The sequence below is a fragment of the Sminthopsis crassicaudata genome, chromosome 6 (assembly GCF_048593235.1).
Source record: "Sminthopsis crassicaudata isolate SCR6 chromosome 6, ASM4859323v1, whole genome shotgun sequence".
Lineage (NCBI taxonomy): Eukaryota > Metazoa > Chordata > Mammalia > Dasyuromorphia > Dasyuridae > Sminthopsis > Sminthopsis crassicaudata.
The window spans coordinates 222,269,148-222,291,108 of record NC_133622.1 but is presented as its reverse complement, the minus strand read 5'-3'; the positions used below and the strand labels follow the sequence as shown (position 1 = coordinate 222,291,108).

At 32.3% G+C, this 21,961-nt stretch overlaps 1 protein-coding gene across 1 annotated transcript in view; it reads left to right on the top strand.

Moving 5' to 3' along the window:
- The window catches only part of CSTF3 (cleavage stimulation factor subunit 3), a 77,466-nt gene that overhangs the window by 15,732 nt on the left and 39,773 nt on the right, over positions 1–21,961 (top strand). Inside the window, exons 2-3 of the mRNA XM_074276749.1 lie at positions 2,352–2,453; positions 2,574–2,669. Coding sequence (XP_074132850.1) covers positions 2,352–2,453; positions 2,574–2,669 — 198 coding nt within the window. The remainder of the gene's footprint in view (positions 1–2,351; positions 2,454–2,573; positions 2,670–21,961) is intronic.

Genomic DNA, 21,961 nt, shown 5'->3' with positions numbered 1-21,961 from the left:
CTCTTTGACAGGTTTTCCTACCCTTAATTGGATTGATACTGGGCTTCTAAGTGATTGTGGAGGGGGAAGCAGCGGGGTAGTGGGGAACATTTTTAAGAGACTTACTTGGCAATCAGTTTGTCATGTATAGAACTGTAGCTTCATTTTGAAATATTAACTATTTGATACTGGATATATGGGCAGCTAGAGATGATAAAGTGCTAGACCTGGAGTCAGGAAGACCTAAGTTCAAATCTGGCTTCAGACATTTGTCACTCTGAGTCACACACTTAACCTTGTTTGCCTCATTATATTCATCTATAAAATAACCTGGAAAAGGAAATAGAACACCCAGTACTTCAGTATCTTTGCCAGTTCAAGTTCAGTTGTTTTTCAGTTGTGTATAACTCTTCATGTATCTATTTGGGGTTTTCTTGGTAAAAATAAAGGTAATTTTTACTGTGTTCTTCCCTGCACCACCTAACTGCTCAATCTTTGCCCGTGAAACCCCAAATAGGTTCATGAAGAGTGGGACATGATTGAAACTCCTGAACACCATTGGCTATATAAGGAATCTTTGTTTTCCCCAGAAGATATTCTATATAAGAAGGTTTCTTAATTTTTTTGGATCCTTGTGACAGTCTAGTAAAATCTGTGGCTCTTCTCTCCCCCCTCTCCCCCATTCAGGATAATGTTTTTAAAGACATAACATGTTCAGTCATTTCAGTTGTGTCCAATTCTGAAATTATTTAGTAAATGTCTCAGGTCAAATTTGAACTCAGAAGATGAGTCTTCCGGACTTCAAGCTTGGCACACTTCCATCAATCCATCTGACATGAAACAAAGAAAAGCTATAGAAATAATTTATCAAGAGAATTTTTTTTAATTGAATTCATGGATCTTGGGTTTAAAACCCCTACATTAAGCATATATTCCTTCATAAATATGATGAGTTGGGTTGGGGTTAGAAGGCAAGTCCAGGGAACAGGAATTGTTTGGTAAAGATCTCAAGTTTTTTTTAGTAGCGTTTTAGTATGACCATGAAAAGTTTCTATTATGTGAGATTAAACTGTGCTGCTAAGCTAACCAAAATGGACTACTTGCTGTTTTGTATTCATGTTTCGTAGGAAGAAACATTTTAATGTGTTCCTTACGTAGCTAACTAATATCCAGAGCAAGTTTATTTCTTAGATTTATTGACTGGGAAGAATCTTAGAAATTATGGTGTGTGATCTTTTGTTTTGCAAATGAGGACTCTATTTGGTGGGCAGGTCTTCAAATTATTAGAAATATAGCCTGGTATAAGGTAAAAAGTGCTAGGCTTTCAAGGCTACCTGAAATCAAATCCTTAATTAGTTAGCTAGCTGTATATTTACTTCTGATCCACCATTTATAAAATGAGGAGACATGCCCTCTCACAGTTTTGAGGAAGGTATTTTTTAGCATAAATGTGAATTATTTATAAAGTTAATCTGACTTTCAACTATTGGTCATACTGTAGATTTATTCTTTTGTTTTTATGTTTCAAATGTTTCTTTCAAAGAAACCAGTTTTTTCCTCCCAATAAGAGAATTATGTCCTAAAATCTTTCATTGGCTGTTACCCAAGTTTCTTTCCTATACTCTCTTCTCCTTTTATATACTATGTCCCTTTGGAATCTCATTTGGTACCTTGAGTTTAATTATTATATCTGTGCCAGGATTCTTATTTATCTAATCCTAATTTCTTCTCTACCCTCCTCTTTAAAACAGAACTCAGTTTTTCCTTCCCCTTCTTGCTTTCCTTTCCCCTCCTCTCCCCATCCACTCAGTAAACTCTAGTGGCACCTTAATACTTTCAGGGTCAAATATAAACACCTCTCTTTGGTTTTTAAGGGCCTTCACAACTTGTCCCCTTACTTTTCCCCTTAAACTTAAACAAATATTCTTCTCTCTGTGATCCCAGAATTCTGGTTTTCCCCTTCTGCTCTCCATCTCCTGGCTTCTCTGATTTCCTTTGAGACTGTTAGAATCCTATCTTTTACAGGAGACATAGTCTCCCTGCCTGCTAGTGGTTTTCCCTCTGAGATTACCTCTCATTCACATTCTATTTATAGTTTTTATACAAAGACAACTGTCTTCATTTTGACTCAACCATTAGAATATGAATTCTTTGAGGGCAAGAACTTGCCTCAGTGCTTAGCACGATGCTTGTCACATAATAAGCTTTTAATCAATCGTTGTTGATTATCTTTAGTATCTACTTTACATAACGGAACATTTTTGGTGCTTTAACATTGAATCCTGGGGTTTGTGTTGTACTTAGATTAAATAATTGGCACTGGGCTCTTAAAACAGTAATTTCTGTTCATTATCTGTTTTTTTCCCCCTTAGGCTGCTGAATATGTCCCAGAAAAAGTGAAGAAAGCAGAAAAGAAATTAGAAGAGAATCCATATGACCTTGACGCTTGGAGCATTCTCATTCGAGAGGCACAGGTTTAGTGATATAGGATTACATTTCCTTCTCTATGGGTCCAATCACACTCTTTGGTTCTGGAGTAAATATTTACATAATCATAATATTGTAAATGCTATTTATTGGTTTTTAATTTTTAGAATCAACCTATAGACAAAGCACGGAAGACATATGAACGCCTTGTTGCCCAGTTCCCCAGTTCTGGCAGATTCTGGAAACTGTACATTGAAGCAGAGGTTAATATTTTTTATTTTATTTTCCTTATATAACACCCAATAGGAATTGAAGTTTACACAATAGTGATAGCAAATAGCAAATTAGGAACATAACCACAACTAGGACAAGGAGGATTTAAATGTCTCTTGCCTTTATTTTGTAAAATAGGTATAAAGGAGTAATTAAAATGAATTCTGAAATTTGGGTCCTTCACAAGCTGATGATTGTTGCATTATGGAATTGCAACAACATTAAAACAGTTTCAATGGTATTGGAGTGCTTTAGCCTTTTATTTACTTGTCGTGTCAATTTATTGCCTCCTGTGTCATTTATTTAGAACTCATTTTTTCTTTTTGTTCCTACTTACAAACTAAATATGGGCTTATGTGAAAAATCTGGAAATGTTAAACTTAGTTTTATAGCATATTTGAGTGTCTCCAGTGATCGTGTGAAACATTTCTTTGGGCACAAATGATTTTCAGTTTAAATTTCTGTATTAAATGTATGGGTTATCAAAAGTATTGTAATCATTTAACTAATACAAAAAGAATTTTATGTGTCTTGCATAAAGGTTAATTTTAAGATGAAATAAACACATTTATCTTTCTAAAGACACAATTTATACAAAATATACTTGTAGAAGAAATTCTTGAATCTTTATAATAGCCATAGAAAAAGTTTAAAATTTATTTAATATTGGGACTGAAATTTTCTCGTTTATCAGTTTAAAATGTGAAGTCAAAGCAGTAGGTTAAATATTAATGAATTTAGTCATTTAAAATTGATTTTTATAAATGGTTTAAAGTCCAAATTAAGCTACAAGTTGTCTATCTTTTAACCATTTTTATTTTGGATAGAAACTTCTCAATGTAAATTCCTAGCTACACTGGAACCTTTTTATAACATGACCTCACCATATACTATAACATCTACTACAACATAGTTCTCTCTTGGAAATGTAGTTATCAGAAGTACTGAAAGGACTTTACTATAGCACAATTTCCACAACATGGCCTCTAAGGATAGAGTTATAGGGAGGCTCCAGTGTACTAACTTCATTTGTGGTCTTTTGAATTATATTATTTTGCAAAATTTGGAAGAGATTAGTTTAGAAGAGTGTGAAGATTGTGTGTGTGTTTGTGTGTATGTATATGTATGTGTGTATGTATGTGTGTTACACACATACTTTATTCGGCATCTAGTCTTCTGCTTCACATGCTCCGAACAAATCTTTGAGGATACCTCGCTCGTTCTCTGGTAACATTCCTTCCCTTTTAAAACTAAACCATCAGATTAGACTGCCACAGATATAACAGGTGAGTGAATAGCCCTATCTGAATTGCAGACATCTTTGCTGCTCTCTGTCACTCAGTAAAGGAAAGAACCTGGAGCACCTGAACCTGATCTGCATTGCAGTGCTGGCTTTACAGAGAAACTAGTTTACATGCAAGCTCATCAGATATGATTGTATATCATATGTAATATATTTTCAATTATGGAAATGATAGTTCTCTTTGTATTAGAAATGCTACATTTTTGCCACTCACCTCCTGACAGAAAAGTGATGAATTTAAAATGCGGAAAGACATACATTTTCAGACATGACCTATGTGGGAATTTGTTTTTGCTGGACTATGCCTCTACATCTCAAGGGCTTTATTTTTCAGTTTTGGTTTTTTTTTTCCCTCAACAGAGGAGAGGGGAGTGGAGTGGAAGAAAGAGACAGATAAAAATAACTTTTTTAATAACTTATTTTTTGGAAAATAAGTAACTTTTAAAACATTATTTAGATGTTGAGACAATTGGGGGAAAATTCCCTAACTCATTAATCAGGAAAATATACCATAGGTCCTTACTAAGGATATTGAAACCAGCTATTAAACATGTCACATTCTAAAGGAATATAATGCATTTTCAAAATATTTGCAACCAATTTGAATTACTAAGATTTTAAAAACATGGTTATACTCATTTTATGATACTGTCCAGAACTGGTTATCCTTTTATTTGCCTCAGTAGTTTTATGAAATATTTGCTAAGATGATTCCTGTCAGGAAATAAGGTTGAAGACTATAAAGATTGTGTATTTTTGGCATCATTTGCTTGGGTAGGAATTAATATAGTACGTTTTCTTATTCTAGAAACAATTGTTTCTGGGATATTTTTCTCTACTAATAATTAGCTCTCAATTTTTTCCCTCAGATTTGGTATTTAATTTTTACACTTACATCAGAATTAACACATTTTCTTTGGTCATCCCACATAATTTGGTATTGGTATTCTTGAGTGGCATATGTGACATTTCAACTTCTTAATATGGTAACATGATGGCTGGCAAAATACATAAGGGAAAAATTCATAATACATGTTAAGCTATTTTAAATTATCATAAGATGTATTATGTGTACCTGTAAGAAAATGAAATTTTGTTAGCATATTCACCTAGGGAGAGACAGATATTGGCTCTTAATTTCATTCAGGAGTTCATTCGATAAAATATTAGAAACATATTCCCCTGAATTGAGAGTATAATCCAACAAAGTGTTAGTGTGATGTTCCGAAAAAGAGGGAAACGAGTGATTTTTATTACATTATCTTCTCTACCTCCCAGTAGAAAAAAAAAAGGGGGGAAACAAATTTCTTGAAATTATTTTTACTTACAAAATTATTATGAAACAATTTTCATCTTTCCTTCTGTCAGTTCTAAGAATGAGGTAAATTTTTTATTTTTAAAGTTAAAACCATTAAAATAAATGATTATATCTATTTAGGGAAACAGTAATAGAAAAAAATTGCTCATTAGTTTAAATTTTGGCCAGTGAGATTTTTCTTTTTTACACATAGAATAAAATAATGGCAGCTATAACCATTTAATGTGGATTAAAAACATGAACCATAAAATATATCACTCATTTTACAGAAACACTTGTTTGTTGTAATAGTGAAATGAGTTACTTTTCTTATTCTGCAATTGATCTATTATGATTTTCAAAATAACTTTTTAATGAAAAGTTTGCAATGACCACCTTTTTGTGTATACATTGTACTGTTTGAAAAATTTATTTTCCCCAAGTTACTTTTGACCATGATTTTGCCTGAAAGTATATGAACTATCTATATTAAACCTTTAATTTCAGAAAAGGAATTAAATATCTCATATATTTTTAGTGCATCATGCTTTTAAGTTTAAATTATTTCTATGTTGAGATTTTTGATACCTGGCCACATAACTTATCAAATAAACATCAGAGTCCAAAATAGAGTCCAAATATGACTATTACATGATCAAATTATTTTTGGTGTTTTAAATTGTGAGATTTTTTTTTTTTTTTTTTTTTACAAAATCTTATTGAGAGTACAGCTATAGCTTGGATTTGAATCATTTATATAATTTAAATGAAAGTAGTTTGTATTCTAAGAAATGTCATTTCATCTATTCCCCTGGGTCACATGGAATGCAGCATTGAGAAGAACAGCTTTTGAATCTTATATTGTTTTGAATAGTTGAGAAAATAATGAAAATCATTGTCAAAATTTCAACGCTTCTTGACATTTGATGCTTAACACTAGAATTGTAGACTATGAACATACATGATGTGTTTGTCATCTTGTTTGTTGTTCTTAATTATTTTGTAGTTGGTACGCTTTTATGTGTAGGCAATGAAGACAACATAGAAACTGCTTGCAGCATTCCCTTATTAGGTACAGCTCAAGGTTCTGAGTTGTGACCATTTTATGAAGATACTTGTTCCTATTGAAGGATGTTATTTATTGGTAGCTAAATAAATAATGAAGACTAAAATGCTGCTATTACTAGGATGAATGTTTTGTTTATATAAGCTGTAATTCCTGAATAAAAATATGCAGTGAGTTGATTGCTTCTTTTGGAAAATGTTGAATTTTAAAAATTTGTCCCTTATTTCTTCAGTTTTATCTTTATTTTACATATAATAGATTTTAAAAAAAAACCTATATCTACCATTTTTAAAAAATAGGCTTTCTTCTTGGGAAATCGAAGTGACTTCAGGATGGAGCTGGAAATCAAAATAAACTTCTCCATTGCTAACATTTCTCTTTAATAATTTTTTGAGCTAGTCTTCAATTATACTGTATATTCGACTTTTATTTGTATAAATATAGCCATGTGACTTATACAAGTGGCCAACTCTATGATGCTTGTCCTGTATATCTCCATACTGCGTATATCATGTAGACAGTAGGTTTTTTTTCTGTTTTATTCTTAACCTAAAACTTTAAAAACATCTGTACTTTTTCCTGATGGACTTGCTCTTTTTCTGTTTGTAATAAATGTTGGTCCATGTCTGTGTGATTATTACAGATTTTATCATAGAAATCAACTGTGCTTTTTTGTTTGTATGATGTGCTTTTCTGAAAATTAGTCTCATACCAATGTATAAATGGAGTAGTATATAATTTTGAATGGAAATGAGAGTGACATTTTCTTGCAAACACATGTTTTGTACTAGCACAGAGTCCCTCAACTGTATGAAGGCAATCAACTCAACAGATGAATAACTTAATATTTAGAAAAGGAATATCTGTTAAGGGAACTCCTAGAATGGATAGATGTTAGTCCTTTGAAGATCTTTTAGTGCTTATTAAGATGCTTTTTTTCTTATCCTACATCTCACCACATTATTTGTAGGACAGGTTCTATGTATTTCCACAAACGGAAGTATGTTCTCTTCTTGGTAATTATTCTTCATTTAGCATTTCTCAACCTTATTGTGGAAAGTCACTGTCTTAAACTAAAGGAATTTTGTTTCAGATAATTCTTTTAAACAAGTTGCTCATTTTCCCTACAATAAAATCTTATATTTTCTGTTTCTTTGTATATCTTGGTGGAAGCACAAAAGCCTTTTGTTTTTTCTTTGAAATTTAGCCCAATGTATTTGAGAGGTACAAGGTTTTTCAACATATTAATGGTACTCTTCAATTACAAATCACTTTACACCATACACTTATTTTTATTTCTCGTTCATTTTAAGTGAAAACACTTCATTAACAGACATGGGAAGAAACATATATACTCTTACCTTTTTAAACATATAAACAGGTTTTTACTTAGTTACCATACAGTATAGAATATTCATATATAGCAATATGAAGGTGCATCTTTAGCCACCATGGTAGCAAAAAGTAGGAGAATTTGAGAGATAAATGATATATAAGGGACAGTGTGTCTACCCAAAACTTCAGGGCAAGGTAGACGGTTAATTTAGATTCATTGATTAATAATCTTCAGATTATTATGAAGATATGTTATTGAATGGAAATAAACTTTTACATGTTTCTTAAACACTGGGCAATTTACTTTCTTGCTTTTAGTTTATGTTATTATGTATATGGTTATTTTATTGTAATACTTTGGGTCTCCCACCCCAGAAAGTATGTAGTTGTCACTGTAGTTATTCTTCCACCTATTCCTTCTGTGCAATATCCAGTTTCTGAATGAACAGAACAGAAAGTATTAATATTGAAAAAAGATCAACAGAGCAAAATGGTAGCACGTGGTATTTAGAAATCTAGGGTATTTTGCAAATTAAATCTTGCCCAAAGACAAAAAAACATAATTCTATCTTGAGACATTTGCCAAGAACAATTTTCTTACCCATATGGGAACTGTTTTGGCCATCTCTTTTTATTAAGTCATAAAAATAAAGCTCTAAAAGCTGAAATTCCTCAAAAGTGCTTTCTAATAGATGATTAGGTTTGGGGGATTTAAATCTATTAACTGGACTTTGCCTTTCTATGTGTAATGACTTGTTTTTTAAATGACCAACCTTGATCAACCTTTAATGGGGGGGGGGGGAAGAATTCAGAGATATGGCTTTAAATCTCAGCACTGGTCAAATCACTTTCACCACTCTGCCTTCTCTTCCTTGTCTCTGAAATGAAGGAGCAGATGATGTCTAAAGTCCCTTTCAGCTATAAATCCTGATTTTATGTGCTCCTCTAGACTCAGTATGTAAACTGTTTACAATGCCAAATTTTGAATGTACATTTTGATACTGTTAGTAAGAACAGCTTTTTAAAACAATTTATATTCCTTGCACCTACTCGATTAGAGATGGCTATGTAGGTGATTTAGTGTACAGTAATAATTTATATAAATTTGTACAGATTTCATTTTTTTAAAGTAGAGCACTTAGAAAATTTCATCAGAATTAGATTATAAAGTAATTTTGTGAATTATGATTTTTTTCCCCATATACAATTGTTTGGAAATTCAGTAAATACTTTGATTCATTGACAGGAGTTTAAATAGATTATAGATCATAGAACTTGATAGAAAGCACCTTAGAGAATAGCTTGTTCCACTTAACATGTTTATAAAAATTGTCCTGTACAATGTCTCTAATTTGCTTAGTTAGTTGCATGAGGGTAGTTCAGTATTAAGTAGCTCATTTAAAAACATTTTTTTTCTAAAAAAGATCTTTGTTCTTCCAAAGTTCAGTTAAATGCTGAATCAAAGAATTTTTATTTCCTTTGGAACTGAAGGGAGTGTTTTCCAAAGCTCATTGCTTTCATTTGCATATGTGCTTTATCTTTTAGAACGCACTTTTAAATATGTTTTTTTCCCCAAAAATTTTTGTCAATAACTGACTAAAATCATAGGAGTTATACCTTATTTATCTGTTACCTGCAGATCCATAACTTGAGTTGAGCATCTGTGGAGTCCTTTTGCAATTAAATCATTTGATAAGAAACGGGTTACCAATCTACACTATGAATATATTTTTACTACTTTAGTTTATTAAGCAATTAATTGTGCTTAATATTATGATAAAATTATTTTTCTTCTCTGCCCTCTCTTCTAACACCCAATATACATTTATTGACCAACAAATTACGAAGCCAGTATTAGATGCTAGTTTTCCTTACTCTACTTTGGTCTTTCCATTTGGATTGTTTTATTTATATAATTTTAGAAAAATGCAATTTTTTTAAACATGTTTTTGAGTACTTAACTATGCTCAGCACTGCGGTTTTCACTATACAGTTGAAGTTACTCAAAAGACATTTTTTGGCCTGTTTTTGCTATTTGGTGATCTGATGCATACCTCTAAGAAGGCTATGAAATAATACTCACTTCAGCTCTGAAGAAGCAAATAAGCCCCTATTAAGTTTTGAATCCCAAATTACTGAGTTCTAGGATCTGTACTTATAAAGATCTGTACTTGTACTCATTGTATTTATAAAGGATAATTGCAAAAAATTAATATATATGGTACATTTATACTGCATAGTTAAAACTACTTTTAGAGCTCTGTGACCTCAGAACTATGGAGATTTTCTTTTCTGTACTGGTGCTTATTCTCCTTTAAACAAATAAATAAATGATTATAGGAAATCTCTTTATGAAGTACAAATAATTGCTTTCTGTTCAACAGATGGTTTCTGTCTTCAGGGAGATTGTGATCTTTTTTACATAAAAATTTTTGAGTAGATTTCTGTTCCTTTAAAAGATCACTTTAATGGTACTCTTAAAATCCTGATTTTACGATATATTTTATTTTGTAATCAGCTAAGTCTTAGTCAAATATTATTATGGATTTGAAATAAAATTACAGAAGCATTAAAATATTTGCTTTTCATAACTTTTCCTAAGTTGGTCCTAAACCTTAATGTAGTTAAATGACATTCTACTTTCATGAAAGTAAAAGTCATTAAAGTCCTTTTTTTTTTTTTTTTTTTTAGCTCTCTAGTTTTGTTTTATCTAGTAAATGGGCCAGCAGCCTGAAAGTTAATGTTGCTTAAGGACTGGAAAATCTAAAAATAATTATATCATAATTTTCTCATTTTAGCATGGAAATCTAGTTTTCTGATTCATGAGAATATATTTTATGGGACCTGTGATTTTACAAACATCATTGAAACTTCCAGAATGGAAACTACTTTTTCTCATGCATATCCACATTTCTTCTATAACTTTTAAAGTCTTGGAATTAACTTAAGGCACCAGAAATATTACTTCATTCACTTAAATTAGTGGTTTCACTAAATGTTAGAGGTTTATTGGACTTAGAGCCAGATTTTCATTGTTCCAAGGCTGGCTCTGAATCCAGCAGCCTGTGTTTGCTTTATAATATTTCTCTTTCTCTCTCTCTCTCTTTTTCTCTCTCTCTCTCTCTCTCTCTCTCTCTCTCTCTCTCTCTCTCTCTCTCTCTTCTCTCTCTTCTCTCTGTCTCACTCTTACACACAAATCTATGTATGTATAGAATCCTGAGTATTAGATATACTAAAACTATAGGAATGATGTTCTTTCGTTTTTATGACATAGGAATATCCTTTAGTATTTCTAGTTAAAAAATTCGTTTGGACTAAATTTCAAATTGTAGAGGTTATAGTTCAATTAGTAATTTAAGTAAGTTTAAAAAAATAAAAATAATTTAAAGTAGTAGTTGGTATAGTAGATAGAGCACCCTCCCCCTCAAGTCAGGGGGCCATGAGGTCATATCTGGTCTGCGACACTTTAAGATCTAGCAAAGCAACTGGCTAGCTACAAGGCTCAGCTTCAACAAGTTGAGGCAGCATTATCTGGGAATGGAGAAAATGAAGACTTGCTAAAATTGAAAAAAGATTTGCAAGAAGTTATAGAACTAGCTGTGTGACCCTGGGCAAATCTCTTAATCTGAATTGTCCCTGTAAAAATAGAGTTTTTTAGTGAGTGTTAGTAATTTTAAAATATTTAATAAATATGCAATGTTTAAGTATTTAAATAAACCTAATTTAAATAAAACCTGCATGGATAACACTATTTAATAGTTGCACTCCTGTTTCTCACTATGCTTTAAAAAGAAGAAAAAAGTTTGATTGTTCATATGCACATTGCACTTTGTGGAGTATTATTAAAAATAAATGAGAGGAACAGTGTGGCCTAATGGGAAGTGCTATATTTGGAGTCAAAAGAATCTTGATTCAAACAAAGTTCTGCTACTACACATTTGGTGATGTCATTTTAATCTTCCTCTGTAAAGTTAAGTAATTAAATAAGAGGACCATTCATTTAATTCTTAAATATATGATGGGTTTTGTATTTTTTATAGGAAGTAGCTATAGTTCATAGGAAAAAATGATATGCGTGCTTTTTCATGTTGAATTTTCTTTTTCTAAACTTAGTACTTATGGGATTCTTGAAAACAAAGATTTTAAGTTTAATTCAGTTTAGCCTCCCAGTTTGTTACCTCATCAGTAAAGTGATATTTATAACTTGTAGTACATTACCTGTTAGGAAAGAACTTGGTAAACATTAAAACACTACAGATATATTGAAAGTCTATGCACTCACATTTAAGTGGCTTTATGGTCATTTGGGTGGCTCAACAGTATATTAAACAGAATTTTCGCACTCCAGTTAAAGCCTCTTGCCAATGACTTCCAGTACAAATGTACTTTTGGAATCTTTTCTAGCATAAATGCAAAGCAATGTTTCTATAAAACTAATAATAAAATAGACATGTTTGAGAATGAGTGCTTTTTATGTAGTTATCACAAACTTGCTGTTAATAGAATGTAAGCTCTTTGAGGGCAGTGATTGTTTTTGTCTTTTGTAACTTGCTGGCATATTCCTTGGCACGTAGTAGATACTTAATAAATGGTTTTTCAATTAATAACATCATAAATTTCTATTTATTGCTTTCTTGGCTATTCTTGATTAAATGTATGCTGTGTTGATGTGGCTTAAACATGCATGTAGAAAATATTTTGAAGCATTTCTTTAAAAGAAATGCAAGGAAATAGATGATGTAGTTGAAGATGAATGAATTTTATTATCAAGTAGTTCTATGACTTTGGGCATACTACTTGAATTTTCTGTTTTTTGGTGAGTAGGACTCTTGATAATATAAGGTACCATTTTCCTCTGAAGTCTTAGGTATGTATGTAGCTGGGAATGGTAATTATTTGAGCATGAACTTAAAGCATGTACTGATCCATTTCTCCAGCTCCCCTCGTCATTTTTAGTGACTATTATTTAATAGCTGTCTACCTGGTTTCCTGTCTTCAGTCTTAATTCCTTTCCTGCCCATCTTTTCATAAATGTAAAATTCCTCTTCCTAATCATGGATCTGGACATAACAGTCCTGCTTTTAAAAGTTCAGTGGATTATTAAAAGTATAAAGGTCCATTGCCATTTGTTTCCAACCTTTCTTTCTAGCTTTATTCACATTGTTGACATACATTATATCAGATCTAAACTGCTGTTCTTCTATTTTCAGTGTACACTTCTTGTATTTGTGCTGATGGACTTGGGCCTTCAATGAAATCTTCCTGGACCAACTCAAATGTTTTATCCCCATGTTACATTTCCTGTTTTGCTAGTTGAAAGTGAACACTCTAAACCAGTGGTCCTCAAACTTTTTAAATAGAGGGCCAATTCACTGTCCCTCAGACTGTTGGAGGGCCAGACTACAGTAAAAACAAACACTCACTCTGTCTCCACCCCTCAGCCCATTTGCCATAACCCGGCGGCCGCATAAATGTCCTCAGCGGGCAGTATCTGGCCTGCGGGCCATAGTTTGAGAACTCCTGCTCTAAACCCTCAAATTTTAAACCAGTTTTAGAGATGCCTTTTTTGCCCTTAATCTGTTCTGTTTTGTCATTCATTTGTTTACATGTTTTATTCTCTACTGTTAAGTGAGCTTTTTGAGAAAAGACACTGCTTTTTATCTTTGTATTCTCTATATCTCATGCCTTACACTCATTAGGTACTTAATATTTGGAGAATTAAATGCCTAAGATACTATAGGAGGGAAAAGCTAGAGTGGCTTTGTATGTAACCTCTAGAGGTGATAATTTTACTGTATATACTATGTAGGTTTACATATTACTTATTTTTCATTTTAATGTATACAGTAAAATTTTATTTTGATGGAGAATTACCTGGGGCCTATATTTTTTCATACATGCTGCCTCTTTGTCCAAGAACACTGGTCCCTGCTGAACTCTTTTAATAATTTATAGGGATGGTAAATTTTACTGTGAGTGACAGAAATTGAGAGATTGAACAACCAACATTTTCTTTTTATAATACTAAGTTTAAGAAATTCTCCCCAGATACTTTATTTTAATAAAATTAGGGGGGGGAGTTAAATTTCACATCAATTATTTTTAATCTGTAGGCAACATAAAAAATGACCCAAAGGATATCAGTCTGTTGTAGAATTCAATTTTTGTCTCCCTCTCCCCAAATTGTATAACTTGATTTGAGGTTAACCTTTACAATCAGTAATCCTTATTCTCAGTTTTGGCTTTACAAAACTTGAATTTAGTAAGGTAATTCTAAATTTAAAATAATCCAAGTACTAATGCCTAGTGGCACATTTTAAAAAAACTGTCACTCAACATTTCTGTGAATCTGCAGATTAAAGCAACCATAATAGAGTTCAGAATGATAGTTTTCACCTTACAATTTTCCTGCTTTTAAAGTTCTCTTGTTTTCTCTAAAATGAAGATAATACTTCCTATCTCACAGGGTTGTTGTGAGGCTTAAATGAAATAATATATGTAAAGAATTTTCCAAACCTTAAAGCTCTCACCATATACTAGCTATTAGTATTTTGCTGTTCTCCATACACATTTTTTTTTTTTTTTTCATACAATTTAGACCTATCCAGTCTACCAGAGTTTGGGTAGATTTTCAAGTTACATTTCTTCCGAAAAATTCTTTGCTTGGATTGGGTAAGTATTAATAATTTAAAGGCAAAGAAATTTGTTAGAATATACTTTTGGCCTGAAATATTAGTTGTTTGAATTGGACATTAACATATTAGAAGACTTGTGATTTGGAAATAGGATTTTTCATTTCAAAATGGGGCTAAATTCTTGAACTTAAAGCAAGACATATATTTATAATTTATTTTATTCCATTAGTCCTGATTCAGAATTTAGGAAAAAGTCTTAATTAGATGTGTCTATCTCTTCTCTCCCCCCCCCCCAACCATATTTCCTAGTCTTTAATATTTTTTCTTTTCAATGAAAAAAATTCAGGTTTTTCAATTTTGGTTATAGCAATAGTGGTGATGGTAGTAGAACTAGAAGACAGAAGATTTTCCAGCATTTTCACTAATTATTTGACTTGGCTTATCTATCTCATTTAAATTTTCTACTAAACACATTTACTAACCACAGAATTTCAAGAGTTGCACAGGAACTCTAGAAGCCATTTAGTACAACCTGTACATGAATACCCTTTTAACATCTCTAAGAATTCATTCAGACTTTCCTCAAAGACACCTAAATTAGGAAGATTTTCCTCCTTCCCAAGACATGTAATTTTTACTTTGGATAGCTTTTTTCTTTACATCAAGCTGGAGTTGCCTTTCTACAGTTTCTATCTGCTTCCAGTTCTGCATATAGGGTCAAACATAACAAAGTTTAATGCTAAGAAATAGTTTAAGACAACTATCATGTTTCTCTTACCATTCCCATTGTCTTCCATTGTTCCATTAGTAAAATCTAAAGGCATCTCTCACCATCCTATCTACCTTTCTGTGGAGTGTCTGTTTTTGCCTTAAAAATGGTGCCCAGATTAGATTAGAATTCTCCATATATGCACCTGTCTGGGAAGAGTACAGTGCTTCTGTCAACTCCCATATTCAGGATGTTAATTATGCCTTTTGATCAAAACTGCAATTACATTCACAGTTTTGGAAACTCATTGATCCACTAAATTCACCCGCTATTTTAGAATTTGGTCTTTAATGTTTTTTGGTTGATTTTCAAATAATTATGAAGTTTCAAATAATAGCATTGGAAGTATGAAAAAATATTTTAGATTGTGGTATATAAGTTGTAGGTTACCCATTAATTAAAAAAAAAAATACAGTGTGGTACTGTAAAGACTAACTTAATTGAAACCAGAAGAACTCATGCCATAATGAATTGCCTACTTTGTTACAAGAAATCTTTGGCCTTCAAATCTATTGTTTTAATCATTTGACCTGGGGCGGACTTCATTTTTCCATAATTCAATTTTCTGGTAATTATTAAATTTACTAAGACAAAATACAAACATGGTTTGATGTATTTTGAGTGATTAAGAATCCTCTAGGATTGTAAATATAATAATACCTTGAAATATAAAATGAATGGGAAACAGAAAACTACTACTTATTGGGAAATTTCTTAAGTTTATAACTACTGCTCAAGGAACACCAGATTTTTAGAAGTCAGCTTCCATAATTATGCTAGTCACTGACACTGTCATCCTTTGAGACATTGTTATTCCTTTGCAAGAAGAGAATTGCATTCGCAGAAAACCTTTTCATCTAGGTTTTACCTACTCATACCCTTTTGGACAAGTAACTTCAAACTCAATTTTTTTTTTTTTTTAAGTGGCATTTTATTTTTCCAAATACATGCAAAGATAGTTTTTAGCATACATCTTTGTAAAGCTTAAATGTTTCAAATTTTTCTCTCTCCCTTCCCCCAAACTTTCTTCAGCTGTAAAACGATAACAGTACTTGTCACACTGACTCAATCAAGTTCAAGTTGAAAGTATTTTAAAAGTACTATAAAAATTTCATCTGCAGGTTGTGATAAGTACCAAATTAGTACTTTATCCTGGCTATTAAAAATAGATCAGGTAGCACTCCATGATATTGCAATTCTAGTTGTGAAATTGACTCAGTTTCTTTATAAAAAATCTTTTTGATATCTTTTATATTACCTTTATTTAGGAATATATCCATCTTATTCTCCTACTCAGTGGCTCATGGCCTTGTACAAAAACACATGAACTAATGTATCAGCAGAGTCTGTGTATGCACACATACTACACATATAAGATGTTTTAAACTCAGCCTCCCACTTGTGAAAAGAAGTGAGAGAGATAAGTTTTTCTCACTTTTTCTTGCCAGATTTACTGATTGCCATTTTATGATTATGCCCAAGAAGCCATCTGATGGTCAGCAAAAGAAAATATCTTCCATTTTCTTTTACGAAACTTAAAATAGTTAATCTTCATGTGTTGCTTATAATTTTTTAAGCTCACTGTGAAGCTTTTCATAAGGTAGTTTTATTTAAAGTGTACAAGATATACTCAACATCCTGTCTTTATTGTATATAGTACTTCAAGCATGTAGTACATTTTTAATCTCTTAAGTAAAAGAAGAGATAAGAAGCTTCTAGATGTAGTAGTTAATAGTGTAATCTAGAAGCTGAGTACTATTCTAAATGAAGCTTTGTTATTTGGCATTTGTCTTTTAGGAACTTAGGGGATTGGTTTGAACTGCTAAGATGAAATTGGCACATACCACTAGTGGTAGTCTGGGTTTGAGATTCTTATGTTAGGAAGTATGATAGGAGATTGAACAGTCAAGTGGTCATGAAATCTCCAAGCTTTGTTAGTGGAACACAAGCACTATGGGCTTATCAAAGTGAAAAAATTTTGAGTTGTGATTTCTGTCTTGTCTCAACATCAGCCAAGTTCAGAGAAACTCCTCACTAGGTTGGCCACAACAGTAAAATTTTTCAACTATGCAACTTGAAAGGCTATATAGACATTGTAATCTCTGATAATGCAAGGTGTAGATCTACATCAATAAAATTTCATATTGAAAAGGAATCAGAAGAACTTCCTCAAATTACATAAATTACACAAGAGTTTTTGCTGAAGCTAAAACTTTTATCACCTGGGTGGCCTAAGTGATAATGAATCTCTTTGACCTCAGACTGGTAGGTGTCAGGCTTTCCTGTATTTTAGATCTGTAGATCTAATTTTCTTTGACACTGGCAAATCTTTTAAGATAACCCCTTAGTTTCCTTCACAAGAGCTTAGTGTTAGTATGCTAATGGCTAAAATATGTGAGTTAGATTCTGGGCTTTATTTTATGCTTAGTACCAGTGTAAATTTGGATGATAGAATAACAAGGATTGGACATGTTAGTGGAAGATAACTGATAATGTTTTCAAAGAAAATCCCTTGACATTATTTCATCTTAAAATCATGAATAAAATCCTTTCTTAGTCTAAAGATTTTTACATTTTATGTTAACTGTAAGGTGAATTGGCTGTCATGCCAAAGTATTTTTTGAGATTCAATTTTAAGAAAATAGCTGTTTAAAGGAACATTGGGGTAATTTTTTCTCCCCTTCAATTTCTCTGTTCTTTGTATATCTTGTGAACAGTGACTTATTTTTTAATAAAAACTTGCAACATTGACTTTTGTTTTGGTTAAAAAGTGCTCTTCTGAAACTTATGTTGTGAAAATGTTTTTGAAATGCCACAACAAAATTCTAAGTTGAAGATAGACCAGAAGAGATCCATGATTTAATTAGTGTGAGATTTCTTAAATGGCAGAAATCCCTAAACAATGAGTTTTAAGAATGTGTTAAGTACTGAAACAAGGGTGTTTTTTTTTGGGGGGGGGGGGCGGAGTCAGAGGGTTGTAGCATCTTTTCTTAAGTGTACACATTAAAAATGTCCACCTTAATTAGAGATAAAAAATTTTGAATTTTTTTCCTGTTAACCACAGATTTTACTTCAATGAAATCATGGAATTTCAGGACTAGAAAGGCCTTTGGAGATTAGTTCCTGTCTGTACTATAGATAGAGAACCGGGTACAAATAACTCATGGATTGATCTGGAATAGAGTTGCTACTTCTGACTTCCAGTCTCACAACTGTTCTATCATTTTTCATAAGTGGCTTCTGAATCTTTGGATCTGCTGTTAGCACAGAGGAAAAAACTTAATTTAAGAATTCTCTTTTGGGGATGCAAAGGAGAATGAAAGTTTTTCTCCCTAAAAAAAGAATTTTGATCCCATAAAATAAAATACATTGTATTGATTTACAAAACTATTAATTCTGTTAAATTCATACACAGAAGTTGGAAAATCCATACCTAACAAAAAGTAATTTTTGGGATAAATAACTTGTTGACCAAGTTATCTACATTAAATATAAAAGAATTCATTTTTTAATTTTGAATAGACAGGGCTTGTCATTTATCTTTTTGAATATTTCTTAGACTTTCATTTTGATAATGTTAGATTGGAAGAAGTGTAGAGTGGGAAGTAAGTTTAGACTTTATGATTTCACCAGTTTGGGAATTCTTGTTGTGGAAATTGCTTGCCCTGTTTCAGATCAGGAACTTAGCTGTAGTTTACAGTCTTAGCAGTAACTGACTTAACAGTGACTCCTCCAGCCAGTATGTGTCAGTTTCCAACTCCAAATTTAGTTCTTGATATACATCATGCTGCTTTTCAGAATTAGTAGGTAGACATATTAAGATCCATAGATATTTGTATAATTGTGGTATATTTAGTTTGACCCTAAGGTCACAGGTTTATTTATTTTTTTAAAGTTCTTAATGAAGTTTGGGGAAGCTAGATAAGACCATCAGCAGCCCTGGAGTCTGGAGGACCTTAGTTAAAAATAAGCCTCCCATACTTGAGATTTACTAAGTGTGTGATCCATGCTAAGTCAGTTAACTCTAAATAACTTGCAAAAATTATTCAATTCATGAGAAACTTGAAGCAAGTATAAAGAATAACTTGCCAGTATAAAATATATTAAGGTCATTTAATAGTGATAGCTTAAAAAAAAGTTTTCTAACCAATCAGTAGAGAAATATTTTTGTAGCATTTGGTGGGAAAAGTGGGTAGGTAGAATTGTATTTCAGTACTAATGAAATATATTTGATCAAGTTGGTCACTTTTACTATTAAAGGAGATTAGACTAAACCAAAGACTCCTCTGGTTAAACACAGGAGTCAAAAGTTTAGTCAAGATGTCTATCTTCTGTCATGAATGCAGAGCAGTTCACTTAGGAAAAGCAAATAAAAATATTGAAATTAACTTACGTTTCTAAACTAGTCATTTCTCAACTAGCTGTGTTATATAGAGAAATAATACTTTTCTATTTGAAGATAGGTTTTTTTGGGGGGGTGTTTTCCTCATTTGCACCACCAAAATATGAAATCAGTTTGCAGTACTTGGGCCACATATTATATGGAGGGCCAAAAACGGTGAGTCTAGCCTGCCTTCCTGCCATAAGAGTAAACATTTTCTTTAGTGATTCACATAGTATAAAACCTGCAGTGTAGATAATTGTAATTCACCATGAAGTATGAAGATTTGTTTGAATTAAGTCCTTAGGAATTATTGCTTCTAAAAGTTGATAATGTTCTCTACAATGATGGCTTATATTCTCTTATCCTCACTAAAGTTCAGCTCTAGTGGTTAACTCATCATGGCTTATGGATGACCCTTAAATGGTAAACCAGGAGGGTGGAAACTACCAGTATGAAAAGACCTAAAGAGTTTTGGACCCAGAACAAATAGTTGTTTTAAGAAATAGCCTATCCATATGAAGGCTTGGCCCTCTCATGAAGGGTGGAGATGATGATTGGGATTTTTTTGGGGGGGTGGGCAACAGCAACTTAAGAAGTCACCAACTAAAATGTGGAGATTATTACATATTTAAGTTACTTTCAGTATAATTGACCTAATATTTTAGCCATTCATCAATCACAAGCAGTGGAATCAAAAGTCTTCAGCATTTCTTTTTTTTTCCTCCTCTGTCCCTTATAATCCTTAGCTTAATTTAGGGATTACCTTCTAAGGAAATCTTTCAAGCTTCACTCTACACATTCCTTGTTCATTCTGTCTCCTTAAATTATTCTGTAAATTATATACCCCCCAGTAAAATGTAAGCTGGAAGGTAAAGGGCTAGTTTGTTTTTGTCTTTGCTAATTCCAGCAGCTAAAGATAACTTGAGTAGGTAGTTAATACATGTTGCATGAGTAGTATAATCTGTACTTTGCCAGATACAGAAATCTTCCATTTTAGTTCACCTATTATATCCATAATTATGTGTAGGCCTGTGAGCATGAAGATAAAGCTAGCTGCTCCTACCTGTTAAAACAAAAATAAAAAAACTTATTCTGGGGAATGCATTAGGTATAAAACAGACAAACCATTTGAGAGGAAGGAAGGTCACCAATGGGGCTCAATTTGGGATTCTAGGAAACTGGTCTTTTATACTTGATTTCCCAAGATTCATCTTTAAAGAGATGAAAAGTGTTGGTACCATGGAAGGGGGAGGGAAGTGGTAGGAAGTCAGGAGGACTATAGAATTATGGGCTTAACTAAATGGGCTAGTTTGGCTGGAATGTAGATTGCCTGAAGAAGTATAAATCTTCAATTTCTAAAGGTAGATTGGAGTCAGTTTATGAATCACCTTAAGAACTGGGCTGATGTTTGCCCTAGAAGTATAAGGAAGCCACCAAAGACTTGAGAGTAGTAATGAAAACCAGACGTTTTTAGGAAGATGATTTTGTCAACTTTGTGATGGGTAGTTTGGGGAGGGAGAGATACTAGAGCAAGGTCATCCAAGAAGTTATTGCTTTAGTAGAACTAAGACATGATGAAGGCCATAATTTAGAGTTGTGGCTCTGTGAGTAGAGAAGGGTTGAGATGAAGATAGTGAGGTGAAATGGACACTAGATGGATTGACTGCCTCAGAGGTTTTTGAAAAGTTGAGTATTTGGATGTGGTGATTCTCTCAACAGAAAGAAATATTTGAAGGAGTATTGTCATTAACAACTTCTGTTTTGTTAAGTTTAAAATATGAAATACCCAGAGAGGACTAGCAAGCAGCTGATTAGATGGGACTGGAACTTAAATTTGGAAGCTACACCATAGGATTTGGTGAGAGTACTAAAAAAAATGTAGGGAAAAGGGCATAGAGGCCAGCAAAAAGTATTAGGGGATATTAGAGATTAAAAAAAAAAAAAAAAAAAAAAAAAAAAAGAATGGCCAGGCATAGAATAAAACCAGAAGAGAATAGTGTCATGGAAGCCTAGCAAGGAGAAAGTATATGCAGAAGGAGGAATAGTTGAAGATTTTCAGTAGCTGGAGAAATTAAGTAATATGAGGTCTGAGAAAAGACTTGTCAAAATCAGCAACTAAGAGATCTTAGTAACATTCTTAATTATTCATAAATCCATATGCTTTAGAGACAGTGCTTTAAAATAGCAGTTCATTTTTTGAAAATAAGTTTGTTTCTAATTCATGGATAGTAAGAATGATTTAAAAATTGGTTTAAGTATTTTCAGAAGTAAGGGATGAGAGTCTAACGTATTGTAAATTACATAAAAGCCAATCCATTCATATTTGCCTCAAGAAAATAACCCAGAGTAGATAACATCAGAAGCTTGTTGCTTAAGAAGTCATTTCTGAATCAACACTATGTAGTAGACTACTGACTTCTTAGAGATCAAGATTAATTCAAAAGTGGAAAAAAAAATCAGCAGGAAAAAGACAATTACAATCTCACCCATTTA